The 20,688-nt window shown below is 40.7% G+C and overlaps 3 protein-coding genes across 4 annotated transcripts in view; 2 read left to right on the top strand and 1 right to left on the bottom strand.

The window, feature by feature from the left end:
- The window catches only part of DNAJC13 (DnaJ heat shock protein family (Hsp40) member C13), a 56,774-nt gene extending 54,150 nt beyond the window's left edge, over window positions 1–2,624 (top strand). Inside the window, exons 57-58 of one of the 2 annotated variants that reach the window (XR_007628213.1) lie at window positions 270–381; window positions 1,782–1,930. Coding sequence is in view for 1 of the 2 variants with exons in the window: in XM_050310065.1 (XP_050166022.1) it covers window positions 1,782–1,879 (98 nt within the window). In the remaining variant the exon portion in view is untranslated. Of the gene's footprint in view, window positions 1–269; window positions 382–1,781 lie in introns of both variants that reach the window. The other variant, XM_050310065.1, reaches the window with a different exon arrangement.
- A 1,444-nt stretch (window positions 2,625–4,068) lies between these two features.
- ACAD11 (acyl-CoA dehydrogenase family member 11) overlaps window positions 4,069–20,688 on the bottom strand; it is a 30,600-nt gene continuing 13,980 nt past the window's right edge. The window contains exons 14-20 of the mRNA XM_050306704.1: window positions 10,309–10,375; window positions 8,719–8,804; window positions 8,456–8,527; window positions 7,461–7,615; window positions 5,457–5,573; window positions 4,919–5,028; window positions 4,069–4,438 (exon numbers count right to left, since the gene is read on the bottom strand). Of these exons, the coding sequence (XP_050162661.1) occupies window positions 4,324–4,438; window positions 4,919–5,028; window positions 5,457–5,573; window positions 7,461–7,615; window positions 8,456–8,527; window positions 8,719–8,804; window positions 10,309–10,375 (722 nt within the window). The 3' untranslated portion in view covers window positions 4,069–4,323. The remainder of the gene's footprint in view (window positions 4,439–4,918; window positions 5,029–5,456; window positions 5,574–7,460; window positions 7,616–8,455; window positions 8,528–8,718; window positions 8,805–10,308; window positions 10,376–20,688) is intronic.
- ACKR4 (atypical chemokine receptor 4) lies at window positions 15,288–20,224 on the top strand. Its single transcript, XM_050306731.1, has 2 exons — window positions 15,288–15,550; window positions 18,287–20,224. Exon 2 carries the CDS (start codon window positions 18,306–18,308, stop codon window positions 19,365–19,367), a length of 1,062 nt encoding a protein of 353 aa, XP_050162688.1. The 5' UTR covers window positions 15,288–15,550; window positions 18,287–18,305; the 3' UTR covers window positions 19,368–20,224.

The following is a 20,688-nucleotide window of genomic DNA, read 5'->3' as shown; positions in this document are numbered from 1 at the left end:
ACTATACCAGATGTGGTCAGGCTTGAGACTGGGGACAGTATAGCTTTCCAATTGCATTAAGGCCTGTGCTACTTTTAAATTGCCTAATATTTAAGTGCTTGCCAATGTAGAATGAAGATGCTGTACAAATACAGAGTGTAGATGGAAACCAAACTAAAAGCTTTATTTTTAACCTCTCTTATCTTGTATTCTGCCTTATGTCTTGCTTCAAATTGCTTTGCTATTTGCACTTCCCTTGAAACTTCCCTTGCTTATTTCTCTTCCCTCAGGTGTCTCTTCTCCTTCCCTTCTAACTGGCAGCAGTCCCCTTCACCTGAGAAGTGGGCTTTAGATCTGCTCTGTCAGGCAGCTTGCTAACTTCTGTGTAGCTCTCTAAAGCAGGTAGATACCATCTCATAGAACGCACACTGCACTTGCTGCATTCCAAGCAACAGATGCATGTCCTAGAGCTGTGACAAATGCCTGGTCCCAAACTGCCAAACACCGATAAACTTGCCCTCTTCGAGCACACAGGAGCACAACACTGATAACTGCAGTGGCTGGTACTTGCTGGTACTACACAGGAACTGAACTTCTGAACTATGTTAGGAATCCTCCATAATGGAAAAGTTTGAGCCACAAGATAACTACGGGGAATTTTTGCACTAGGACATGTAACAGTGGGTGTGGCTTTTGGTGGGTCCCACCAGTGGGCTGGCAAAGAGGTCCCCTCCTGAAGGCAGAGAGCTTTTAAATACCAAAGGCACTGCTTGCTTTGCTCTCTTCCTCACATTAGTACTGTAGGAACTACTGTTCACAAGGAGACAAACTGTGTTCTGATGTTCTGGCTCAGGGGTGTAGTTGAGGAGGAGGGTGGGGCAGGAAGGGATAGTAAATTTGGGAGAACTCAGTGAGGATGACTTAAGTGGGGAGAGTACAGGACCCAGCAGAATTCACCATGTTGAATGTTGTGAGTGTAGGCTGGAGGTCTGATACCGAGTCGATCACTGTATTGGTGCAGAAACATGCTGTGCATGAGCAGTTTTCTACAATCATTAGTTACTGTTCAAACACCTCTTGCTGCAATGTGAGTTTTTATCGAATTTGTTGAAAGTTTCTATATGACTAAATTTTTATTTCCAAGCTTTGAGGGAGAGAGGCTTTGTCTGCAGTGCAAAACTAACTGCCCCATAGTAATCAAAATGGAGATTTACTAATTTTAAGGAGTTCTGCATCTCCAGTACATAGTTTGTGTATTCTAAGAATGCTGTTATTTTTTCCTAACTGATGGCACAAAATGCCGCCTAGACAAACTTTAGGCAGTTCTGCTCCTTCATGGGGCACCCCATTGACCTTCCTTGGAATATGCAGCTGGGAAAAACCTTTACAACCCTGAAAGCATATATGAGGAGCCCAGTACTGGAACACATGCCTGAACTTACTTCACTTCTGTGGTAGGGCCTTTCCTTAGCAAAGGAAGGCCACCCCCTCTTTACTGCTGCTTCCATGCTGGAAGGTTAGATGGGTAATGCTGGTGGTTGGGTTCTTTTGCAACTTATTTGGCATATCAGAACAAAAAACACTGAGCAAGTCCAAGAATGGCCTCCACAAGCTACTCCACTTAGCGGACTAATAAGCCTTAATTCCTAGTGTTCCTAGATTTCAAAGAATCTAAAAAACCCTTAAATATTCTTGTGTAAGGTGTCTGGTTGACTTAGATGATGTGTTACCAGAGGGAGTAAAACTGATCAATCAGCCTGTAGAATGCAAACTAATCACCAGTGTTTGTTTCCTTCCCGAAGGCCCTGGAGTTGCTGGTTACCTTACTGCAGGGACAACTTCATCTGTAATGCCCAACGTACCACCCCCGGTAGACAACGAAGTGGGAGATGTCAGCTAAGGACTGGAAATCCTTGTGAAAGAGACAAAGGCAGACAGGCCAGTGATGAGGAACTGCACTTTCCTCCAATACATTGAAGTGAACTTACTGCCTTGCTGGGTGTTTATGACAGTGTTATTCCTTTTTTCTATGACTTTTTTTTTCTAGGAAAAAGTCAATGATTCTAACTACCACACTGTAACACAAGAAAGCACTCTGTGGATCAGCTGAAATGGGTACACAAGAATTTTTTTCTTGTTGTACATAAGCACATTTTGTTCCTTTATATTTGTTTACAAGACTGTGAATCAAACTTTCCTAGTTTTTATATTTTATGAATTAGCATGACTGGAGTTGAGCTACAGTCTAGAGGAATTGGGCTAAAATAACTTTGACCTCACCGACCCCCACTAAACAGGCATCCCTTCTTTTCTCAGTCTGATGTGATCACTCCCATTGAACATGACCTGCAAAGGGTTTTGTCTCTGCACCAGTTCACTCATGTCCTTAATCATTAACATTATCTTCTTCCTCAGATCAAACAGCATTAGACATTCGTATGTATAACTGGCTTGACCAAATTGACAAAGCTTCAGCAAAAAAAACCTTAAAGTTGACATGTTATGTAAGAAATTAGTGTAATTGTGAAATGTTCTATACATTATCCAGTATATAAAAACTTTCTATATTGAGTGTACATTATACAGATCATTCATATGTACATAAAATTTTAAAATAAAGGGAATTAAGAGCCTTGTTAATGAGATAAAGGTGTTGTTCTTGTGTAGCTGTTCTTTGAAGGTGTAGAAAATGAGTGTGGTCAGAGATTCTACTTGGAACGTGGCTAAATATGGTCCCTGGGCATTCTTCATTGGAAAAACACACTGTGCATGTTTTGACAGCCTGGAGCACAACTTGTCAACCACATACAGTGTGGGTGATTTTGTATTTGAAGTGCATTTCAGCCACTGACTTGGATAATGCTCTCCACTTCCTAGGATACATTCTTGGCAGGAAACAAGAGGAAACTAAGGTGGATGGAAGTGTAAACAAGAATTACTGCTTTCCCTAAAGAGATTACAATCTTGTTTTTAAGTATAATGAATCCATATGAGGTAAGAAACTTTGAGGAGTGCCTCCAGCTTCAGGTACTCTTTAGCACCCTGTGTACCACCCTGACTGACTACAGCAGCAGTTCTGTGCTTGAGCCCACAGCTGAGTGTTCACCCTTCAGGTGAACACTCAGCTGTGGGCTCAAGGACAGAACTGGCCACAGCCTCACCCTGAAGACTGAGTTCTCTCCAAGCTCCAGCAGGGAGGAACTTGGAGGAGGGGCTTGTTTGTTCATACAAACAGTGAACACTTGTGAACCCTTAAGTTAAATGTTGATCGGTCCTGTGTAAGTTGAAAAGTGATTATCCTAACTTGACAGGAAGTAGGGCTACCAATGGCACAATATGCTGTGATCTGCCTGGTTCCGTTCCTGCAGGGGCAAGTTCTCTTGTGAGTAACTAATGTCAAAGAGGATTGTTACAGGAGCAGAGCTGAGGAACTCTGACCTTTGAGAACTCCATAAAGGTGTGTTGGGCATAAACGGCAGAGCCTGTTTTGGTAGCAGAGGAGGCCACGAACTGCCCCATGTCTGTCACTGCTGGTGCCAGCCAAAACTTCAGCTCCGTGGAGGGGGAAGGTGCCAACTGTGCTTAGACATACTTAAGGGTGGGAGTAGCTTGAACCACAAGACAGGAGGAGGCTTGTGAGGGTGCACAAAAGGAGACAAGTAAAGATGCAAGGTAAGACAAAAGGGACACCAACAAGAAAAAAATGTGAGGAGATCCATTTGGAGAAACACAGCAAAGAAGTAAGAAGCAAGGAGTAGCAGACAAACTGACCTAGCTACACACTGACCCCAGTCTCCTGTGCTGCCCTGAGCTTCACTTGAGGGGGAGCTGGGGTAAGGACTGAATGTACCCTTAGGACTAGCAGGGCAGCTGAGAGCAGGAACCGGGGAGGAGAGAAGGTTGGAGTACAGCTCAGCTTTGGAAAAGGGAAAGGCAGGCATTACCTTCATGTTTGCCATTTAATCAAAAATTAAAATTTTAGCCTAGCTTGCAGTAAACTAAATTGTGTGGGACTTCTGACTCAAAACTGCTTTTCCTGCAATAAAAGGATAAAGGGCTTTGGCTCAGAACAAAAAAAAAAAAAACCAGTTTAGGCCTATTAGAAAAAAGATTTTATTTAGTGTTACAAAGAACCCAGATAAGTTGTCATTTATTCTGCAAATTCTTAAAAGCAAGCCCCCGATTCTAAAGTGTAATGAATATAAGTAAAGAGAGAAGAACTGCTTCATGTTAGAATCAAGATTTTGTATTTAATTCAGTTTTAATTAAACAACATTAGTGCTCTGGAAAAAACCCTTTCCTAAATTTTCCATTCCATCCATTTGAGAAGGCTCTGTGCTGCCGTTAGATTTTTGCAGTGAGCTTCTTTGACTGGTCAAGCAGTTCCCACCTTGCAATTGTTGAGAGATGAACTTCATCAGGCCCATCTGCCAGGCGCAAGGTCCGGATATACGCAAACCTGTGTTGGGAGAGCTGAATTAGGGGCAGGTTTCTGACCCTGCCACAGCAGCCAGAGGGTCTGACAGCAGGAGCTCAGCACTGGTTTTACCACAGTATTCTCCTGACACAGGTTTCTTGGAAAAGTGCTGTCACATGGGAGATACTGCAACAAAATCTTCCTGGCAGGGTTGAGATGGGTGGGAATTCAGAAGTATTGCTTCTCCCCAAGGCCATAAGGGATAAGATTAAGCTTTAGACACAGATCCTCATTGCTGCTGCTAAGAACTATTTTAGGTCAAGTGCCAGGTTCTGGGTTTTTTTTTGGTAAGGGTAATTGCACTAAAACCAATTGTTTTTAGAGTTTAATTTAAGTTTTATAGCTTAAAGGCATATGGACTATTATTTCAAGCTACCTGAGGTAAAACAGCATGTACTGGTGTTTATAAAATTATCTTAGAAGGAATGCTTAGAATCTACAGGTAGGTCTCCCTTTACTCACATAAAAGCCAAAGGAAAATCCTGAGAAACTCCAGCTCCACCGCACACTTGAACTGCACAGTCAATCACTTTAAGCACAGCTCGTGGGACAACCACTTTGGTCATGGCTACCTGTAGTTAGAAGAGAACTCACATTATCAGTAGTAGTTTCATAAGCGAGAACATTTACCTGACAGCTCTCTTGAAGATTAGTATTTCACAGTACATTCCTTCCTCTCAAGGTTGTATGAGGGCTCTGCTGTTGCTATTCCCTGGATACGGTAAAACTGTTTCCAGTCACCCAAAACTATCCTACTATGTTGAAATAAGCAAGCAGTGCTTGAACAGATTCATCTTGAAGTTTCTGAGATCACTCCCCAATCCTCTGACAATTGAAAGCATATCTTTAGGCTGTTTTCAACATGAAGTCATACTCTACAATTAGAATAATAATAATGTTTAACAATATGTTTTAGTTTGTCTTTCAATCAGCTGAATGCACAGATTTTGCATTCCCCCTGTACTAGCTCCAAAAAAAAAAAAAAAAAGAAGAAATTCACCTCTTTTCTTGCTTTTCTGTTGCCCAACATGTCAATCTTCCTGGCTGTTTTCAGTGTGAGCAGACGAGCCTGTTCTATGCAGAGGCGGCATTCAGCAATCCAGTGGGCAACAACTTCCTGCAGAAACCAAAGCCAACAAGGGGAATGTCACTTAATACCTCTGAGCACATCCTAAGATGCCTCTGCTCCTCAGCAGGTGCATGCTCTGTCAACTTAGCTTAAATTTGCACACGAGTGTCTCTAGTTTGATGCATATCATCTAATATGAGGAATAAAACACTAAAAAATACTCAAGATAGAGCAATTCTTTTCCTGGCAGGAAAGAATTAAAAGGGAAAAACTGCAGATTCTGGTAGACTTTTAAAGTCTTGGTCAGCTGCACTGCATGCTGGCCATTTTGCTGAAGTCCTTTAAAGCCTGGTTTTTACTCCCTGCTATCCTTTACCCACTAACTGCACTCGCAGCCCTCTCACTGTGTAACAAGCCCCATTCTAAAACAGTGGGGTAAAAGGGGAGAGGAATTCCTTCTACTTTGCTTAAACTACTGGTGGTGGTGTGTGACAGAGCCAGGGGAACAGCTGCAGGGTGGGGCCTGCTGCATCTGCCTGATGATAAATTAGAAGCTCTGTTGATCCAATATGAAATTATAGTCTTGGCAGCCCTTCCCCGCCCCTCTTGGCTAATTTCCCCCTGCAGACACCATACCACAGTAGAAAAAAATGTGTGATGCTTGTCAGTGCAAAAGCAGTTTGGAGCCTAAGCCAGCCTCGGGTACACACTTCTCCTGGGGCTCTGGGGATTGTATCCTTGGCAGGCACAGGACATACAAGCAAACGCACAGCACCTGATTCAGTGCAAAGTCTGGAGGCTCAGCTTAGCTGGTGCCAACAAAGATGGCTGGAACCAGGGTGGGAGTGTTCAGACATGCTCTTCTGCCTGCAGCTGCCAGGGTCTGACTGCCCCGTGGGTGGTGGTGACAGGCAGCCTGTTACTCAAAGCAGCTGTCAACATCACCTTTTCCTTAGTTATCCTCCAGCTGTGCAGAACCTACTCTGGCTCTGCAGCTGCCTCCACGTCATGCCTGTGGCTTCATCAAACATGGCTGTTAATGAAACAAGCTTCTGAGAAAACAGAATGTGCCTCATGCAGCTCTGAACAATTCTAGGTTATGGTAGTGAATGGAAGTTTGGCAAGGACGTGACTGGAAAATAGATACGTAAGGTTGTTCCTTCTGGATCTGTACGAACAATTTGTTACACTCTGTGCCAGTTATTAATTCAGTTTCGCTTTTCCATTGCTCTTACTTGTTTTTTCCAATAAAGTGATCCCAGCTATTGGGTAAAACTGAGGAACACTTGAAATGTGAGAGGCCAACTACCAAATGCTGATGGTTCCTCCTATAGAAAGCAGACTCTCATATTTTTATTATTTTTAGCAAGCAGTTGCTCATGAAACAGTATTTCAATTCCAGAGCAAGATAAGAGCAAAAATCGCAACATGCCCTTTTTGGTTTGGTCTGTTCTTTCATAAGCAACTACAAATAATTGATCAAAGAAGTAAAATTTTCGGTCAAATTTAGACCCCTGAGTGTCTCCACTGATTGTGAATGGAGGTATCCAGGTGACAAAATACATACATAAAAATGGTGAATTTATACTGTAACTATACCAACATAAGCTGTATGCCTGAAAAAATACCTGTCCAAATAGATCAGTGAAAGCAGAGGAAAACACTCAGTGACAAAATCTGTATTCATATCCAGGAAAGGATATCCAATTCATTGCAAAGGAAAAAAAAAAAGGCAAAAAGATCCCATAGGTTATAGTTAAAAATGGCAGCCTTGCAATGTGATTTTTTTCCTTTGCCGCCCGGAGCCTTATGAATAGGAATTCAAGGTTAGGGCACATCTAGTGCTGTGTCCCTCATCAGAGTCACAAGGCTGTGTGTGGGCAAAACAAAGGTCGCTGCCTGGAGCACGTGAATTGAGACAGGGAACGTGCTTACGTGCTGATACAGCTTCTTCCCAAAAGTCTCCCTCTGTGCAGAGCGCTGGCACATTATCTCTAAAGCAGTTTCAGCCGCACCAAGGGACCTCATGCAGTGGTGAATCCGGCCTGGCCCGAGCCGACCTTGAGCTATCTCAAACCCCCTGCCCTCACCTGGTTAGAAAAGAAAAACAGGCACGTGAAGACTCCATGACTCCCTCCTGAAACGATCCATGGCTCCAAGCAGAAGTGTGCTCATAGCACCAGAGGGGTAAAGGCGAGTTGCTTAAAAGTTTATTTTGCAGAACTGTTGCTTGTTTACTCCAACCACATCTATATTGACACACTATTAATAACACACCACAAAACACATTCCAAGATGGTTTTTGAGAGGGTTTGATTCACCTGATTGAAATTAAGTTTTGGTAATCTTCCATGGAAAAATACATCTATAAGATTTGGAATGAGTATCTGAGGGAAGACTTTGAGGTTTCCAGGTCATAGAGCTACTCAAGAGAGAAAGCTCTTTGAGCAAAATAAAAGAAGCAGAGAGGAAATAGAAGAAACCAGGATTTATATTAAGTAAGAGAAATAGAACAGAGTTTTCCCTGCAAAGGGTCACAGTGCTGCTTATTCTTTCTTTTTTTTCACTACTGCTAAGAACTGGCCATAGAGTACAGCAGGACATTCTTTCAAAAAGTCTGTAAAGTCTATGAGAACTGGTTTTGGGGAAAGGATGCCACTGACAGATTTTGCTTTGCTCTACTTCAGGGCAGTGATATTTGCATGACAGCCACAGCTGCTCTGCATCCTCCTGCTCTAAACAAGGTACGTTCAAGCAGCAGATGAGCAGCCAAAGGAAGACTGGGCTCCCTTTTACACGTGTTTGAGACCCTGGCTCAACTGACCATAGCTGTTTACAATAACTTATGATGATTCATTAAATAAACCACTGTTTCATAAAGCTTGGTTCATTGCTACATGTATTAGAAATGAACTAGTGCTGAAACTCACCTAGGATTATGTTGGAGACAGGCACTCGCACATCGTTGAAGTGTATCTCAAAATGTCCTCCATGGATCTCATCTACAGGGACAGAAATCACAACAGCAGAGTAAAACAGAGGATAAAACCACAGCCTTCAATTCCTAATGCTTTTTCTATATATGAATTTTACTGATTTATTTCATATACAATATCTATTAGCATTACTGCAGCTTCTGAGACTGCTAACAAATTAATATATATATATATATCTGATAAATATGATCACCTACCTAGGTAGCCAAACACTGAGAGGGGTCTTATCAGCTTCAGCCCTGGAGTGTCCATGGGAACAAGAATCATGCTGTGCTGCTTGTACCTGATCAAGACAAAATGCACCTGTTAAAATTAACTCTGAGTCTCCCTTCTGTCCCCTTCCTCTGCTTTTTTTATCTTCTATCCTCAGTTTAGCACTCGCATAAAGCCAGTGCTGAGATTTAACTGTAGGGCCTGCACCATCCTGCCCACACACAGTGTGGCTTCAACACTCCTTGAACCACCAGTCAACAAGTGAAAATGTATTACTGGCACCTAATACACCAAACTCCTATGGCTGTATCTTCTGTGCACGCACTTCTGTATCACCCAGTCAATTCTCCTTGCCCTGCCTTTCTGTTTTGTCCTCAAAACAACTTTATCAGAATCATCATCCTGGCCTTCCTATAGTTTAGAGGACAAAATCCCCATGTTTACATTCCTTACAAATATTTAAGGTCAAGTTATTAGTCACACAGAACTGGAGGTGATGCCCCAGGTTCCTGAATTCAGCCTTTAGTTCTAGCAAGTGAAGTGTCACATCCTCCCCTCCATGAACTTCTCCTCAGCTTGCAAGAGCTCAACAGATGCCACCGTCTGTACATCTGCCGGGCAAACCATCCTGTGTACTGTAGGCAACTTACTGTTTGCTCCTCAATGGAACCTAGCCAAAGCCAAAAACTTCAGATAATCCATGGGATTTGGGCTAAAATCCAATTTAGAGACATAAGTGTTCCAGTTCTTTTGCATAAAACGCCACGTGATTTTAATAGAATCAAACATAGGGCATTTCATTTATCACTTGTGTAAGTTTTTGCAAAAGGCAAATCTAGCTTGGTAATAAGTTGAACAACATGTTTATTTTAAAGAAGAAGAGGTTAAGTATTATGTTTACACATACAGGAGTGGAATGAGTAAGTCTGATTAAAGATGTACAATCCTCACTGTTTACACAAATTCACCTAACCAACATCTCATGGTACAAACTTAATTTCTATACCTACAGATTACTTTGTGAAAAACTTAGTAGATAAATTCAGGTCTCTGGTGTGTCACTTACAACCATTCTGTTCAGAGAAGTTCTGACAAGTTCTGGATTTATTATTTAAACAAGCAATTCTACCTTGTGTTAATTGCTTTATATACTATACTTACAAAATAAATTGTAAGCCAGAGATAGCTGCTGGTTAAACAAACTGATGCAGACTAAAAGTTATGTGACCAAGATAAAGTTAGTTGAACCCCTCCAAAAATTTCTGGATCCCACTCATCACACATCACTGCACAAACACTAGAGCTGGTGCAATAGAGGGGGGTGGAAAGCATGCCAATGCAAGATGATAACAGTAGAAAGGATGGGAGGCTTCAGTCATCAGCAGCTGAACAGCAAAGCAGGAGCTCGGGCAGCAACAGACACATGCAGAGGTTTAGAACTCCCCTCTAATTCATGAGCACATCCAACTGATCAAGGCAATTAATGGCATTTCACTCAACAAAATGCTCTAAAGCAGTGACTCCTCCAGGGAACAAGGTTTAGGTAACTCTTCGGATCTCTTAGGAATCCTTACCTGGATGCTGAGGAGTTTTTGGTTCTGCCCATTACAATTGCAACTTTGCAATTTGGGTTCCCAGCACCTTAAAAAAATAGTGAAAAATACAAAATTAGTTTTCAATTTAAAAATCTCAGTGTAGAACCAAATGAAGCTTCATAACAAGAAATCTTACTCCCTTCCTTTCCTGATACAGGAGATGCAATCTACTGTTGTGTTTACACTCTGAGTAATCAGACTGAAACAAAATACATCTTACTACTCAACATGTAAAAGGGAGCTGACTTGTGGGAAGGGGAACATGAAAATCCAAACACTCAAACGCTCCAGGATCCAGATCCGTTATCTATTCTGAGGAAAACGGAACAAGAAGATACTTGAAATGGAATCTAATTATTCCTGTCTCCATTACAGCTGAGCAAATAAGTGTAATGCAAAAACAAATCTGTCAAGGTGAGATGCTGCTATTTCGAAAGTAAAATTTCCTTAAAAACTTCTTTAAACTATCAAGACCGGACGGTCTATGTGGGATTGAAATGCCAATGGGATTATAACCAAATTATGCAAATAAGACTATCAAAGGGTTACCATGATGACTTTGCTACTACGTCAGCATAACTTCCCTGGAATGCAGGTTTTTTCCACCCTTACACAAATGATTTTAGATTGCACTTCTAAAAAGGCTCTAAGTGGAAATTGTTACCTGAAAACAGTCTGCTAGCATTTCAAGCCATTGATAACATTATCTGAAATGTTTGTTATACAGACGTATTTATTATGCCTTTGTAGCCAGCATTTTAATTGACAAGTCCTAAAGAAGATTCTACCACTGATTAAAATTTCTATGAACCTTATTCCTTACTGCCTTTTTCTTTTAAGATTTCTTGGTATCAAAGCAGGCCCTCATTCCTTTCGAAGTCTCACACAGGTAGGGAAAATATCTGATGGATGTAACATTCAGTAACGTTTCTACTGCCTCTCAATGCAGATGACAAGCTTTGCAGAGATTTAATTCAAGGTTTGACCTATACCAACTCGAGTTTGTTCTGAGGTCAGAAAAAAAGATGACTTTTTATCTTCTCTGGCAGCTGTTATAACAAGGTCTGGGAGCCTCTGGTCTAGACAATACAACCACCTGGCTTTGAGCTGAGCTACTTCCTCCTACAAACAGCCACTGTGATGGCCAGGAAGCGGGAGAGAGATTTATTTCATTCTGATAAACACTGCCTGTTTTGAGGGCCAGACTGCCAGCTGTTTACTTTCCTCTCTTGTAATATGATATTCATCCATTGTTTCCAGAGTGGGGTTATATTTGTGGCCCGTGAGCTGTACAATGCTAAAGAGCTAAAAATCAGAGTGAAAAGTTTTGGCAGGGGGCATAAATCAGCTTTTAAAAAAAAAAAAAAATGGCAGATCCCAAACAGTTGTCTCGTTTGGGCAACTGCAACAAACAAGCAGGTGACCAACCCCAAATGACACAGTGTATGATTTCTTAGTGTAAGGGGCATTTGATTTTTCTCCTTTTCCACAGAAAGTAAAGAATTGCCTGAGATCAATTTTCTAAACCAGATCTACCTTGAAGTGAGGTTTAAAACAAAAGATATTTTGACTTCCTGGAATCTCTTTAAAAACTGTTTTGTAAATAATCCTCAAATTACATCCCTGCTTCAAAAAAAGGCAAATTTCACCATGTCATATGAAAAAAAAAAAAAAAACAAAAAAACCACCAGAGAAAGCTTTTATGTTGAACTCAGCAAGAAGTTCACTCAGACCTAAACATCTGGTTAGATTCCCTAAATCATTTGTACAAATTTCTGGAAGGCAAATGAATACCTCCATTTCATCTACTCTTAATCCTATCTGAGCACAGCAAAGGAAGGCAGATTCCTGGCCTTTCCACTCCTTAGAGTCTGAAGTCCTGGAAACCAAAAACAAATTTTATGTGACTTTGACCTATAAAAAGAAATCAGAAAGAAGTTTCTGATCTAATGCAAGACACTGAAAGACTTCAGGGCTTTGGAAGGAATGCAGACAGCCTGGATGGAATAAATCTCTCATTTGTAAACGGCATTTTTACATTACTTACAGAATTCAAAGAAGCTGCTGGAGGATGAGGGGAAGAGTCACAGAAGCCTTATTTGGTAAGAGTTAGAAGTAATTTTGCAAGAAACTCACAATTGAACAAATAGCAGATATTTTAGAAGGTCAGTTTAAACCATATTTCCATATTGATAAGCTTTTCAATAAACTTTTCCATGTGTACATGACTGTACAACCTGTACAAAACTTTTAAAACAACAATGCTGCTACACTGGGAAACATCTTAAGTTTAACTAACTTGTTATACTTTCTAACTCTTCATGGCACTCACATAGGCAAAGACAATGGTATTTTAAAATGTGCTTAGAGAGTTGGCCACAGTCTTGCTGGAAGCCTAGTCTTTGCTATCTGGAGCATAACATGCTTAAGATTACTGATCTTCACACAATCAATTTATATTTCTAATAGAAAGGGTGCTAAATGTGGCACAGACACAGAAGTACAACCTGTACTTAAAGAAGCTGCCATATAGCCTGCTTTCAGAAGCACTTTAATTCTTGCAATCTGGTCACCTATTTTTCAGCATTCAGTCTTCAATTTTTTTGTGTCTAAGATGACTAAGGCAGGATAAACTACCACCTGAATGCCCAGAATACCTATGATTCTTGCCCTGTTGGCTGCTGCACTGTCAGCCCAGTGGGTTACTTCTCTCTGCTAAGGATAAGGGGTCTGTGGTGACATTACGGACTTGTCAGATTCCTAGACAGGTACCGATAAACAAGTTCTGCACCCTCCTACAAGAAGAAACTGGACCAAGTAGGGTGGATGGCATTGTGGTACTGATTGAGATGTGGGGATTTCCTAATGAAGAAAAGGGACACCCCACGCAACCTTCCCAAGAGCCTGCAGTAATTCCTATCCACTAGCACATTGTATTCTACAGTTTTATCTCACCTTCTCCAGATAACACTGCAGGCATCTGGCTCACGTATGGTAAATATTATAACGCAGCTGCAATCAAACTGGCTACAAGCACTAAAGACAGAGGCAATGCTGGGGTTCTGCAGCTGCAAGGGCTATGCAAGTCCTGCCACTGACTGTGGCTGCTGGTCATTCCCAGCTGGAGCTCACAGGCTAAGATGGTGCCAGTGAGAGCAGCTGCTGAGCTTAGGAATGTTCGTCCCCTCACCTTCATGCCACTTTTACACAGTCACAAGTGCTTTTAATTAAATAAGATCCATTTTGCCTCCAGTCTTGCTCATTAAAAAGTTTTTGTTATTTTTGAGCCCACAGGGCCCTCCTGAAACACACACCCGACCGTATTATTTCTGTACTCTGACTGGAAGGTTCTGTTCTCCCCACACTCCCCAAATTACAATGAGCTGAGGCACTACAATAAACAGTGCAGGAATTACATGAGCTGCCTCCCTACAGTCTGCACCAAGAACCTCTTGAGGACTTCTGCAGGCAACACACAATTCCCTGGAAGCATTCTCAGTTTTAGAGTGATTATTCTATCCTGTTGGGGACCATATTGGGACCAAGCCTATTTAGAACTGAGAGGTTCATTTATTTTAAAGAGATATAGCTCAGGCCTCTAAGCCACGCATGACATGACTTGCAAGGAGATAAGCTAGAAGCAACCCAAATGTCTTATCTGCCACCGTGAAGAACAACACTGAAGTACTGGAATAACTCAAGCTGAAAAAAAATTGCAGAAATATGGACAAATATTGTAGCATTCTTTCTCTAGACTTCAACTCCTCTTCCAGCCCATTTTACCTTCTTGTTCTGAATGGAAACAAAGTATGTGGAAAACATCTGCCCATTATATTCTTAGATGACCATTTATAAGAACCTTTCCTTTCACATATTTCAAAATAACTGAAGCACACATAGAAGGCTAATCCAGCTCTGGCAGGTCGATCTGAGTGCCAGAAAAAACAAAATCTGGCCTCCAGTGTGCTCAATCTCTCTCTCTGTTGCTTGGCTTCAATACCGCATTTTCTGAAACTCATTAGACTGCTACAGGATACAGAATAACTCAAAGCAAGCTGGATTTCACAGATTTCACAGAATATTCTTAGTTGGAAGAGACCCACAAGGATCGAGTTCAGCTCTTAAGTGAATGGCCTGTATGGGGATCAAACGCACAGCCTCAGTGCTATCAGCACCATTCTCTAACCAAACAGAAGGTTCCTGACACTCTGCACAAGACAACCATTTGAAGCTGTAGAGATTGTATAAATTTAAGCAAAATCAATCATTTCAGGAATCCTTGGCACAGGTAAGTCCACACTTCAGTGCAGAAATACTAGTATCTGCATGCAAAGTGCAGATTGTCTCCATCTACCCTTTGCTGTAAATGTTTTGACTCTCTATAATGCAGACAGCACACTGCAAGTGGAAGAAACCTCATGGATGTAATAGTATCTTTCTATTTTTCTTCTACTTGGCTTGTGGTTTCTGTAGAAATGTTACCAAACTAATTTGATTCCAGGTCTGACTGGTAACCTTTAAGTCTCTGAACTCTCCCACAGGATGCAGGATTATCTGGTTTATAGACTGGTTGATAATTTACCACTTGCCTTCACATATTTTCCTTACCATCTTTCTTGTTTCACACACTGAAGGAATCACCTCCCCCCCTCACAAAAACCAAACTCATCTTTCTATTGTACCCCCTAAAAAGTTACTTAAAGCAGGAGATACAAGGATCCCTTAAAACCTTCTATAGGCAGACATCAAAAGCACAGCAGTGCCCCAAGGAAAGAAAATAGTGACTTCCTATCGAATCTGGGGCAGTAACTCAGCCCCAGATGGACCTCCCCCTCTTTCTCTCCTTTTTACCTTTTAAATGTGTGTTTTGCTAAAAGCCTTTTGATGATGTAAAAAAAACATTTGGACTTGCAGCAATAAAACAACCAACAGCACAGTGAAATAATGAGAGAGTCCTGACCTTCTAAAGAACACTCGCATTCTGCTGGAAGAGGGAAGAACGTAGGAAATGTATGTGTTCAACAAGAGAAGAGTTTCCAGGAAAGCATAATTTTTAAATTTTTTTTTTTTTAAACTGGCAAGTCAAAATGAAAGTGCAACTGACTTCCAGATGAGGGTGTGGTGCTTGAAGACAAAATGCAATGTGTCAGACCAATTCAGACCACTCCACCGAAGCACATCTCAACTGCAGTACCTGCTACTCGTCTGCTGACAAAATAAGGTTAGTTTTGTTTTAATATTTACTGCTCTGTATATTGTGTGATATACTTAGCTTATTTACATGCATTTACTCTTAGTTAAGTTGGCTTTACAGGGAGACATCATTTCACTAAGGCACATGCTCATTTCCAGTATCAAAATTAAATTTGTTGAGTAGAAGGATAGAATATTGATTAATTCATTAGAGAAAAAAAATCTTTCTGTTAAATCTGGGGATACTAACTTCATTCAACATGCAGTCATACAATCCCATGTCAAGTTTAAACACACAGAAATACTGAATTTGTATTTGACTGGAAGGCTGGAATAATTCTGCAAGAAAACATGCAGCTGCAGAGTTAATATATCTATTAATACACCTCCTAGAAAACAGTATTTGAGAAATCAGCAGAGCTTCTGAGCTATTTGGGTTCTTGTGGGCAGTTTGTACGTGATAAGGTTCCTTTCCGTCATAACATCCTGAGAAACCTCCAGCTGCAAGATGCAGTGTACCTGTAACAATCTGCTTCTGTAAGAGGTTCCACGTGGGCATGGCTCTCTCTGTGGGACTGAGACTAAACTAAGCTTGTACCACCAGTGTTCAACACCCAACTCCCACGGGTCTAATCTGCTTTTTGTAGCGGGCACGTATTCGTGTGCCTGAGAAACAACAGTAACAGGAATCACAAATATGAACAGGTATGCTAGCCAAAACAGAAATGTGTTTTTAAGGGAGAAATAACAACTGCTGCATTTTAGGTAGCTTTGTTTCTGTCAAAAACTCAGGGCAGGCAAAAGCCTATCAGGCAGCAAAAGCACAGAGTGACAGCTAAAGTGCTTTGTCAGACACAGACTTCTTGAAGTTTGCACTGAAATGTTTACTGCTCTGCTATCAAGCAAATTCACTAGTGATCCAATTTGATTAAGCATTCCCAGCTGGGTTCTGTAATTAAGTGCTTTAAGACCACAACTACGTCTTTTCAGTTTAACTTCTAATTTTCTTCAAATCTCAGCTAAGTGGATTAAACCCTCCTTGCAGCAGTTTCTCTTCAATTAAAAAAAAAAAAAAAATCACTTGCTGCTGATAACTAAATCTCTCCTCAAAGCACCGCAAAGCTGCAAAAGATTACTGCTGCTGGAGAATCCTGCTAACAGAGCTTGTTAGACATAGAACAGACATCCCTTGCCAAAGTACTAAATAAAATGACTGTATTTTTCCATTCTGCATATCTCATTTAGGTAACAGTAAATGGCAGATTGTAAGACTTAAAATAAGAGTGATCATTGTTTAAAGTTTCATGGGGACTGTTTTGAAATGTTAACAGAATAATCCAACTAAGTCACTAAGGATGAAGCCAAACCAAACAGTTAATTTCAAACTAATACACTTCTTAAAATATCTAGCTATCAGAATCACTGAAAAAAAAAAATCAAACAAACACAGAAATTATTAATGTCTCTCTATTTAGTTGGTCTGCATCCCTTATTATAAGATCAATCAGTAACTTATTTTTTCCTGGCAGACAAAATACATTAAAAAAAATTAAAGAGACACTGTTTATAATAAAGATTTGGTAACCTTTCATTTAAGCCATTGCCTAAAAAACAGAAATTATATTTGGGGTTTTTTGCAAGCTTGAAAAAGCTGAATTGTAGCTCTGGGGCAGAATATCAGATAACAATCTGCTCTCAGCAACTCATATTCTGAAACACTGCAGACAATGAGAAAGGGGGCATATGTTTTTCGTTCTCAGTTAGTTTTTGCTACTGCAGTTAAGAAACCTTAATCCCATTTATTTCAAGAAATCAGGGCACTGCAGGACTGTAGTTTACAATAGAAAGAGTTTCAGCACATTAGTCAGTGAAAACAATTACAGGAAAAGAAGACTGTAGGACACAACTTGCTTAAGGCACAATCTGAAGATAGGAACTTCAACCCTAAGCTGGCAGTGAGAACACAGCCTTACTGTTTACGGAGTAAATTTGTCATGAGATCGTCCTGGAAAAAACAGCAGAGCTTCTGAGCTGTTTGGGTACTTGTGGGCAGTTTGTATGCGATAAAATTCCTTTCTGTCATAACATCTTGAGAAGCCTCCAGCTGTGTACCCGCAGCTATCTGCTTCTGTGAGAAATTCCATGCGGGCAAAGTTGGCTTCGTGGGATAGAGACTGAACTCAGTTTGTCCTACTGCTGGTTCAGCAATGGACTCCACTGCTGTACTTTACGGAATGGGCATGTATATGTGTGCCTGAGAAACAAAAACACCCTCCTTATATTATCCTCATAGGTGAAATGTGTCAAAATTTATGACAGCAGGCACCAAATACTACTGTTTGTCTCTCAGTTTTAATCTATTTTTATCTATTTTAATCTATTCATATTCCTTATGACTGTAGCAGCATTTACAGCCTTCAGCCGGTACTCCTTGCTTTGCCCTTTGAGGGGCACTCCACGCATCTTGCAATCTCAAATGCTCACGTTAATGGAAGCATTTCTGGTGAATCCATTTTGCATTGTATTGCACACACAGATGTTGTCACTCTATTCCACGTGAGAATTTGAGATGTTCTGTTATGCCTCCGTTACCATTTAGCTCTACTTTGATTATTCACAAATGTATTCTCAATATCCAAATTCTTTAAATTTGAGATGTATAAGCAACCCTGAAGGAAGGGTTTAGTTTCAACAGAAATTTTACAACTTAAACCCAGTATTATTTCTTTGGTATTCCCTTCTCCCCCTTTTTTGTGTCTTGCAGCTCTGCCACAGGCTGAGATATGAATAACTCAACTGATTACTGGACTGGGGAAGAGGAGGATGATCTCAACCATGTTATAGATTACACTTCATATGAACTTCTCTGTGAGAAAAGCGATGTGAGGAAGTTCACCAAATTATTCCTTCCTGTGTTCTATGCACTGGCTTTCACCGTCGGAGTCGCTGGAAATTCATTAGTGGTTGCAATTTACGCCTATTGCAAGAAACCGAAGACTAAGACAGATGTGTACATCATGCACCTCGCCATCGCCGATCTGCTCCTGCTCTTCACCCTCCCTTTTTGGGCTGCAAGTGCAGTGCAGGGGTGGGAACTTGGAAACTCACTGTGCAAGCTCACTTCTTCTCTGTACACCATGAATTTCAGCTCCAGCATGCTGTTCCTGGCCTGTATCAGTGTTGACAGATACAGGGCCACTTCTGAATCCCGGGGCCGTAGAAGAATTGGCAAACACTGCAGTGTTACCTGCATCTGTGTCTGGCTGTTTGCCATTTTCCTCAGTATCCCTGAACTGGTATTTAATCAGGTCAAGAAACACAGTGACAGGAATGAATGCCTTCCTGTATTTCCAACGAACATGGAAACGCTCTTAAAGTCAACCATTCAAATCCTGGAAATTATCCTGGAATTTCTGCTTCCTTTCCTAGTAATGCTGATCTGCTATTCTGCTACTGCTCGGGCAATCTTTAGATCTGCAAATGTTAAGAAGTCTAGACCTTTCATGGTTCTGCTGGCAGTAGTGGCTACTTTCATAATCACTCAGCTACCTTACAACATCGTGAAGTTCTGGCGAGCCATAGATATCATCTATATGTTGATTACTGACTGCGATGCAAGTAAAACCATAGATGTTGCACTCCAGGTCACCAAGAGCATAGCTTTGTTTCACACCTGCCTGAACCCTCTTCTCTATGCCTTTCTGGGTGCTTCTTTTAAAATGCATATTATGAAAATTGCAAAAAATTATGGGTACTGGAGAAGACAATGGCAGAATGGAAGACCAGAAGAAATTTCTATGAATTACGAAGACCAGACTGAAGAAACAATTAGTTTCACTATATAGACTCTCCATTACTTTCAACATCTTAAATAACCAAGGGAATTGATCACTAATTCTAGGGAGGTATTGTTTCAGCATCTGTTTCTCTGCAGGTCAACTTTCAGATGAATTTTTGAACCTGTACACTAGCTGAGACACTACAGTGCAGCTCAAAGTGGAATATGTTTATCAGAATTATGCATCATGCAAGAACTAGATACTGAAATTCCTAGAAACAACTAGAGATACTTACTAAACAACAACAAAAACTCAAACAAAAAACCCCCACCACAACACAACCCAAACACCTAAAAGAGCCAAGACTGACATTTTAATGTGTACTAGGCAATTAAATGGCTGTGTAATGAACAATCTGTACAAGTGTAAACATCTAATTAAAACAGAGAAATAAACCATTATCAATAAAACAGCAGTACAGGAACTTTTGTAACAAAAGTTAATACTCTTGCGTTTCTCCAACTATTTTGTAAAACTTTGGAACATCTGCCTAATAACCGAGTTCCATTTTGTAACTCAACTATCATTCCATATCATTCCTTGCAGCTTGAAATGATATTTAAGTTTGTGGCTGAGAGTTGAGAGGAAGAGAGGGGGAGAAAAAGCCATTCTCTGTGTGCTTCCATGTATGTATAGCAACAACATCCTCCACGAAAAGCAGGAACACCTTCTCCATAACCACAAAAAATGACTTTTCACCTCTCCTTTTCTGCTTACCCTCAACTTCAACAAGGCCAGTGCTCTATGGGAGGCACATTCTAGATCTCTGTAAATGTAAGAAAAAGTTAAGGTAATCTCCAGATACAGGGCTTGGAATTTCTATTTAGAATTTTTAAAGTTAATCAAGCACTGCAATAACTGTATCTGCTAAAATATATGGAGATTCAATAAAGTCAAAGAATAAAAAAAATGCCCTGGTTTTTGTTTATTCACTCTTTATGTTTGGTTTGGTTTGTTTTAGTAGATACTGGCATCTCTCATCATCATAGGCATTTACCGACCAGCAAAAAGTAGAGACCCTGCTTGACAAATCAGAAAGGCTCCGTCTCTGTATGGAGTTCATGGATTTATGGTTTTTACACAGAGAGGTATCAAAGCTGTCTCCTGCCACAGTGTTGGCAGGGATTCCAGGAAAACAGCAGTTTTCTGTGAGTCACTGGAAGAATTTCAAATATACTGACATATTAGCTTAGCTTTCAAAAAGGAAAATGTGGTGTTGCAGCATATTGTCCTTGTCTTCAAACATCCTGTGGGCTCTGACAAAACGCCTGATCTATGGCTCATGAAAGCCAAAAAGAATCATTTTTAGACACTGTTCCTAGTTACA

This window comes from Myiozetetes cayanensis, unplaced genomic scaffold (assembly GCF_022539395.1).
Source record: "Myiozetetes cayanensis isolate MyiCay16 unplaced genomic scaffold, myiCay2020 scf1, whole genome shotgun sequence".
NCBI lineage: Eukaryota > Metazoa > Chordata > Aves > Passeriformes > Tyrannidae > Myiozetetes > Myiozetetes cayanensis.
Note: the sequence above shows the minus strand (reverse complement) of the source record. Positions and strands in the feature narration are given on the sequence as shown.

Excerpts from the sequence above, each read along its gene's own strand:
- ACKR4 (XM_050306731.1), top strand. The coding sequence starts at position 18,306 with ATGAATAACTCAACTGATTACTGGACTGGGGAAGAGGAGGATGATCTC.